This window comes from Salvelinus namaycush, chromosome 15 (genome assembly GCF_016432855.1).
Source record: "Salvelinus namaycush isolate Seneca chromosome 15, SaNama_1.0, whole genome shotgun sequence".
NCBI classification, from domain to species: Eukaryota; Metazoa; Chordata; class Actinopteri; order Salmoniformes; family Salmonidae; genus Salvelinus; species Salvelinus namaycush.
The window spans coordinates 11,602,458-11,610,367 of NC_052321.1; the positions used below are offsets into that span (position 1 = coordinate 11,602,458).

The 7,910-nt window shown below is 39.4% G+C and overlaps 1 protein-coding gene across 1 annotated transcript in view; it reads right to left on the reverse strand.

The window, feature by feature from the left end:
* Positions 1 to 1,199, reverse strand: part of LOC120060186 (lysophospholipid acyltransferase 2-like) — an 84,993-nt gene extending 83,794 nt beyond the window's left edge. The window contains exon 1 of the mRNA XM_039009322.1: positions 971 to 1,199. Coding sequence (XP_038865250.1) covers positions 971 to 1,054 — 84 coding nt within the window. The 5' untranslated portion in view covers positions 1,055 to 1,199. The remainder of the gene's footprint in view (positions 1 to 970) is intronic.
* Positions 1,200 to 7,910: the final 6,711 nt, after the last annotated feature.

Here is a 7,910-nt window from a genome sequence, read left to right on the forward strand (position 1 = left end):
CCATGCATCAATACTGGTATATAGTAAAATACGATATACCGCCCAGCCCTACTCTGTTGTAGGGACAATTCAGTGATAGCAACGCGTCTCGAGGTTGAGTGTTCATATTGAGATTTGAAACAATATTGGGTTACTGTCCCCATCACATATTTGGAGGGACCAACTGTTTTTTCATATGCTGCTGTACACAACCCCTGGGGATCTCTGGAAGATACAATTTGATATGATTGCAGAGGGCTCACAGTGACACAGCAGAGGATTAACAAAGACCGCTGTGTGTGTGTGTGTGTGTGTGATAAACGGAAATGTGATTAGAATGCAAGCATTAGTAGGCTAACGTCAAAACGACCCCTCACGATATGCAATAGTTATCAATGGACCACACCTTGTTACACAACTGGTGGGCTACGTCACACACAGCAGGACACTGATTGTGGTAGGCTAGTCTAATCGCATTAAATAATAAGCGATTAGCTAGGAGAGACACTGGTATCAATTTAATTGATTAAAGGGATGACGAATTACTCGCTTGAGAAGATGTCAATGTAGACCGCTTTGTCTGTGTGGAAAAAAAACGATTGGTGGTAGTATAGGCCTATAAGTTTAGCAACAGTGGCGCAGCCTAAGTGGAAATAGTGTTGAATGAATGGAACTTTCAATAAGCAAGTGTTTGGCCTAATACATTCTACAGTTGACAATCCAAACAATTCAGTAATGCACGATAAGCCGAAGTTAACAAATTCTCCAACCGTTTCGAAAATGTAAAAATATTAGTATCTAGTAGGCCTAAAACGTTTTTTACAATAATGCAACAATCTAGCGAATGACGTCTGACTTTCTGATTAAGACGGCATTCAATCAGGTTATTTTAGCCTGCAAGCTACAATCTCTGCATCACTAATGAAACCAGTTAACCTACAGTAGTAAACCAAAGCCAAGGAGAAAATCAATTCAAAAATAAAATGTTTACCTGGTCTAGAGGAAGATTGATAATCTCGCTTATCGGCTGCAGTAAATTGGAGCCAGTACAGGACGATGTGGTTTCCGTAGCCATTATTGAGGCCGTGAATCCTTGCTCCCCTTCGCCGTCGCAGATACACTCTCCTCCGTTGAAAAACTGCTGTTGCCGCTGCGACGGGTTACCAGGCTAGATGGTTGTCATCCGTGTTACAGCGCCACCGAAATCTACAGCACATATCAAACAGCACCAACGACAACAAAGACAGTGTGGGCGGAGGGATATATTCCGAGCCCCCCCTCCATGACATTTCTCAGCCTATTGTATGGAGAAAGTGATTTCAATTGACCAATCAGATGTATGTGGATGACACAGAAAATATTATGTACATTTTCCCAAACGAATCAAATTTGAAGTCGACTCTGTCTCACGTGGACTCCTCCCATGTACATATGTGGCATTCCACTTGGAAAAGAAAAATGTCGCATTCAAAACAACTCGGAACTCGGAAATCTCCGAATTTAGTGCGTTCAAGACAACTGGGAACTTGGGGGAAAAAATCGTTTTGAACAGTCATCCAACCTGAAGGTCGCTGACCTGAAGATCACTGTCATGATTTGACCTCGTTCTTTTCGGAGTTCACGGTTGTCTTGAAAGCACCATATTCAAGACAACTGGTACCATGTACAAATCAACTAGGAACTCGGAAACAGGAACTCGGAAATCTCAGAATTCCCACTTCAATGTGTTCAAAACAACTGGGAACTCTGAAAAAATGAGCTCAGATTGGGAAATGTTTATTTGAATAGTCATCCAACTCAGAATTCCAACTCGGGAACTCTGGCCTTTTTCTAGAGCTCCAACTTTCCGACCTGAAGATCACTAAGGTCATGATTTGACCTTGTCATGATTTGACCTCCCTGTTGTTTTGAACACGGCATGTTTTGAATGTGTTGCCAACCCGGGGCACCAGGCCATGCAAAATGTTGCTTAACGTTCATCCTTACGTCAGAACATGGGCTTATGTCATGTTCAAAACAACTGGGAACTGGCAAATCTCTGACTTCCAAACATTCAAGACAACTGGGAACTCGAAAAATACTAACTCTGACAGGAAAAATAGTTTTGAACGGTCAACCAACTCGGAATTCCAAGTCGGTAACTCTGGCATCTTTCTAGAGTTCTGACTTTCCAACCTAAAGATCACTGACGTCATAATTTGACCTAGTTTTTTACCGAGGTCCCTTGCCGCGTTCTAAACAGCTGGGAACTCGAAAAAAGGTCAAATCATGACATTAGTGATCTTCAGGTCGGAAAGTCGGGGCTCTAGAAAAAAAACAGCGTTTACGACTTGGAATTTCGAGTTGAATGAACGTTCAAAACTATTTTTCCCACTCTGAGTTAGTTTTTTACAGAGTTCCCAGTTATCTTGAACGCTCGGAAATCAGAGATTTACAAGTTCCCAATTGATTTGAATGCGACATAAGCCCATGTTCTGACATAAGGATGAACGTTCAGCAACGTTTTGCATGGCATGGGGCCCAGGGTGGGTGGAGATTTTACTTAAAGCTACAATATTTAACTTTTTGGGCAACCCGATCAAATTCATAAACAAATGTGTGTTATAGATCTGTCATTCTCACTGAAAGCAAGTCTAAAAAGCGGTAGATCTGTTCTCTATAAGCTATTTCTATGCTTCCCGTTCTTAAGTTTTGTTTTTGCATCTTTCACTTTGATTTTGTACAAATACACAATTTTTGGCTATGGAAAATATATTTCACAGCAGTTTAGATGGTACAAGGATTCTCTACACAATGACTTATTTTTACATAAACTGAAATTGGGGCGAACTTTAAGAATTTTAGCAACCAGGAAATGGACACTAGGAAATGTCTCAAATGTGCAAACTCCACCCACCCGGGGCACCGGGCAGTGGTGGAAAAAGTACTCAATTCTCATACTTGAGTAAAAATAAAGATAACTTAATAGAAAATGACTCCAGTAAAATACTACTTGATTAAAAGTCTAAAAGTATTTGGTTTTAAATATACTTAACTATCAAAAGTAAATGTAGTTGCTAAAATATACTTAAGTATCAAAAGTAAAAGTGCAAAGAATTTTAAATTCCATATATTAAGCAAACCAGACGACACTATTTTATTTTTATTTTATTTACGGATAGCCAGGCTCACACTCCAACATTCAGACATCATTTAAAACAAAGCATTTGTGTTTAGTGATTCCGCCAGATGAGAGACAGTAGGGATGACCAGGGATGTTCTCTTGATAAATCTGCGAATTGGACCATTTTCTGTCCTGCTAAGCAGTCAAAATGTAACGAGTTCTTTTGGGTGTCAGGGAAAATGTATGGAGTAAAATGTACATAATTTTCATTGGGAATGTAGTGAAGTAAAAGTAAAAGTTGTCAAAAGTATAAATAGTAAAGTAAAGTACAGATACCCCCAAAAACTACTTAAGTAGTACTTCAAAGTATTTTTACTTAAGTACTTTACACCACTTGCACCGGGTCATGCAAAACGATCTGGCACAGTGTTACAAAAACTATTACAATGTTACAGTGTGCATTATATTTTACAATGTATACAGTGTTACAGTATGAGGGAAATATTGTACAGTGTATCAGAAGTTGAAGCATTTGTAGTCCCATTGGGTTTGGTTGAACGAATTTGGATTACCATATGAAACTATTACCTGCCAAAACTGATTAAGAAAATGCTTTCATTTATCTCTTCGCAATCTGTTTTGGCTTTGGCATGCTTGCTGCGAGGTAAAGCATACATGTGTATTTCTGTGAGGTAAGGATATAATGAAACTAAATTGACCATTCACATTCATTGGCTAGGTCTCTGCCTATGTTCAGTGCAGTGTATTTGAGTGTCAGCTACAGACTAAGTGTGTGATTTGCATCTAGTGGCCTAAAACACAGTGAAAAGAAGGAAGCTTGTACATAATAAAATATATTCCAAAACATGCATCCTGTTTGCAATAAGACACTAAAGAAAAACTGGAAAATATGTGGGAAAGGAATTAACTTTATGCCCTGAATACAAAGTGTTATGTTTGGGGCAAATCCAACACAACACATCACTGAGTACCACATATTTTCAAGCATGGTGGTGGCTGCATCATCTAATGGGTATGCTTGTCATTGGAAAGGGAGTTTTTTAGGATGTAAATAAACGGAATAGAGCTAAGCACAGGCAAAGTCCTAGAGGAAAACCTGTTTCAGTCTGCTTTCCAACAGACACTAGGAGACAAATTTACCTTTCAGCAGGACAATAACCTAAAACACAAGGCCAAATATACACTAGAGTTTCTTACCAAGATGACATTGAATGTTCCTGAGTGGCCTAGTTACAGTTTTGACTTAAATTGAAAATCTATGGCAAGACTTGAAAATGGCTGTCTAGCAATGATCAACAACCAGCTTGACAGAGCTTGAAGAATTAAAAAAGAATAACGTGCACATATTGTACAATCCAGGTGTGCAAAGCTCTTAGAGACATACCCCAAAATACTCACAGCTGTAATTGCTGTGAATACTTTCAGTACCAGTTAAAAGTTTGGACACACCTACTCATTCAAGGAGTTTTCTTTATTTTTAGTATTTTCTACATTGTAGAATAATAGTGAAGACATCAAAACTATGAAATAACATACATGCAATCATGTAGTAACCAAAAAAGTGTTAAACAAGTCTAAATATATTTTATATTTGAGATTCTTCGAAGTAGCCACCCTTAGCCTTGATGACAGCTTTTCACATTCTTCGCATTCTCTTAACCAGCTTCACCTGGCATGCTTTTCCAACAGTCTTGAAGGAATTCCCACATATGCTGAGCACTTGTTGGCTGCTTTTCCTTGACTCTGCAGTCTAACTCATCCCAAACCATCTCAATTGGGTTGAGGTCGGGTGATTATGGAGGCCAGGTCATCTGATGCAGCATTCCATCACTCTCCTTGGTCAAATAGCCCTTACACAGCCTGGAGGTATGTTTTGGGTCGTTATCCTGTTGAAGAACAAATGTTAGTCCCACTAAGCGCAAACCAGATGGGATGGCTTATTGCTGCAGAATGCTGTGGTAGCCATGCTGGTTAAGTGTGCCTTGAATTCTAAATAAATCACAGACAGTGTCACCAGCAAATCACCACCACACCTCCTCCTCCATGCTTCATGGTGGGAACCACACATACGGAGATCATCCGTTTACCTACTCTGTGTCTCACAAAGACCGAGCGGTTGGAACCAAAAATCGCACATTTAGAGTCATCAGAACAAAGGACAGATTTCCACCAGTCTAATGTCCATTGCTCGTGTTTCTTGGCCCAAGCAAGTCTCTTCTTATTATTGGTGTCCTTTTGTTGTGGTTTCTTTGCAGCAATTTGACCATGAAGGCCTGATTCAGGCAGTCTCCTCTGAACAGTTGATGTTGAGATGTGTCTGTTACTTGAACTCTGTGAGGCATTTATTTGGGCTGTAATCCGAGGCTGCTAACTCTGAACTTATCCTCTGCAGCAGAGGTAGCTCTGGGTCTTCCTTTCCTGTGGTGGTCCTCATGAGAGTCAGTTTCATTATAGCGCTTTATGGTTTTTGCGACTGCACTTGAAGAAACTTTCAAAGTTTTTGACATTTTCCGTATCGACTGAACTTCATGTCTTAAAGAACGATGGACTGTCGTTTCTCATTGTTTATTTGAGCTGTTCTTGCCATAATATGGACTTGGTCCTTTACCAAATAGGGCTATCTTCTGTATACCACCCCTACCTTGTCACAACACAAATGATTGGCTCAAACGCATTCAGAAGGAAAGAAATTCCACAAATTAACTTTTAATAAGGCACACCTGTTAATTGACATGCATTCCAGGTGACTACCTCATGAAGCTGATTGGGAGAATGCCAAGAGTGTGCAAAGCTGTCATCAAGGCAAAGGGTGGCAACTTTAAAGAATCTCAAATGTAAAATCTTTTTTTATTTGTTTAACACTTTTTTTGTTTACTTCATGATTCCATATGTGTTATTTCATGGTTCTGATGTCTTCACTATTATTCTACAATGTAGAAAATAGTAAAAATAAAGGTGTGTCCAGACTTTTGACTGGTACTGTATGTATAATATATATATATATATATATATATATACACAGTATATTGTCCCTTGACTGTGGATTTCTGACATGCATGACTGAAGTTGCAGGCTGACTTTTTCCTAAATATCTTAACACATTTCAACTGAAATCTGTTTTGTTGAGAGATCGTCAGGTAGTATAGTGATTTTCATTAAACATGCAACAGTGTAGTTCCTTAACAATAATGCATATATTACTGTAGGTGGATGGAAATTATCCAACCATTATGTAGAAGTGTGGAAATTATGTTGAATATAATAATAAACGACATTTATCAATCTGACGTCTATAGGATCTAGTCAAGGTAGCGAGCCTTGCGTCACCACTTAGTAGGCTATGACTGATTGCACCGTTATGCAATTATTTAGATGCCAGATAATTGGGGCAGATAGCCTAGTGGTTAGAACGTTGGGCAAGTAACCGAAAGGTTGCTAAATCGAATCCCCGAGCTGACAAGGTAAAAATCTGTCGTTCTGTCCCTGACAAGGCAGTTAACCCACTAGACCGTCATTGTAAATAAGAATGTATTCTTAACTGACTTGCCTAGTTAAATAAATTAGATAATCCTGGCCACCAATGTTTGGAAGAGCTACCATAAAAACGAAATGCGATTTCTCAATTCAACTAATAGTATTACATGATACATTACATACTACTCAGAGAAAGACAACATGTCTTCAATTCAGAATAATATATAAGAGGAAAAAAAATGAGATTTTGCAAAGAATGAACAAAAAATGTATCGTCCTTTTAACCAAATTCAAGCAGAAACTCACGCCCAACCCGAATTAACATTTCTTTGCACTTTGCTAGTTAATAAAAGACAGGAAAACACACCCAGATTCTAATCAACTAAATTTAAATGATAGAAGCGCACCCTGTGTCGCTCCTCTTTGAACAATCTGCAGTCTGACGAACAAAATAAAAGTTCCCCTGTAACTAAATCCATAGCACTTACAGTACAATTAAAACGTTTGAAATGCGTTGCTCTTTATGAACTCATGAAACAATCCAAACATGACAATTTAATTCACACAGTAACAGATTTCACGATTTCCACTACATCTTGGGAGCTAAACAAATTCACAAAAAAACTTCTCATCTCTCCAAAGGGCCAGTTTGACGAGAATGTTCACTCTGACAGTGACTTGTGCCCTCTGCTGGCCAGAACTGGTAGCTAAATTTGAGTTCACAAACAGAATCAGGAAGCCACCGTTGACAGAACACAAGCCACTCCTACTCCTTTGAAGAAACATTTGAAGGAAAACGAAACTTAAAGCTATCTGGTACTCTTGCTGTTTGTTGGTGTGTGTTTGAAAATGACAGAGGCTATGGACTCGATCAGTTGTTCTATCTGTCTGGATCTACTGAAGAATCCAGCGACTATTGCTTGTGGACACAGCTACTGTATGGGTTGTATTAACGGCTGCTTCGATCAGGATGATTCGAAGGTGGTCTACAGCTGCCCCCAGTGTAAGGAAAGCTTAATCTCCAGGCCCGTTCTGTGGAAAAACACTCTTCTGGCTGATTTGGTGGAGAAACTGAAGAAGACAGAATAACCCCAAGCTTCTCCTCCTGCTCACTATTATGTTGGACCTGGAGATGTGGAGTGTGATTTCTGCACTAGGAGAGTGTGTCTGGCCTCTTACTGTGAGACTCACCTCCAGCCTCACTATGAAGTAGCTCCCTTAAAGAAACACAAGCTGGTCAAAGCCTCCACACAACTACAGGAGAAGATCTGTTCTCATCATGACAAAATACTGGAGGTTTACTGCCGTACAGATCAGCAGTGTATTTGTTGTT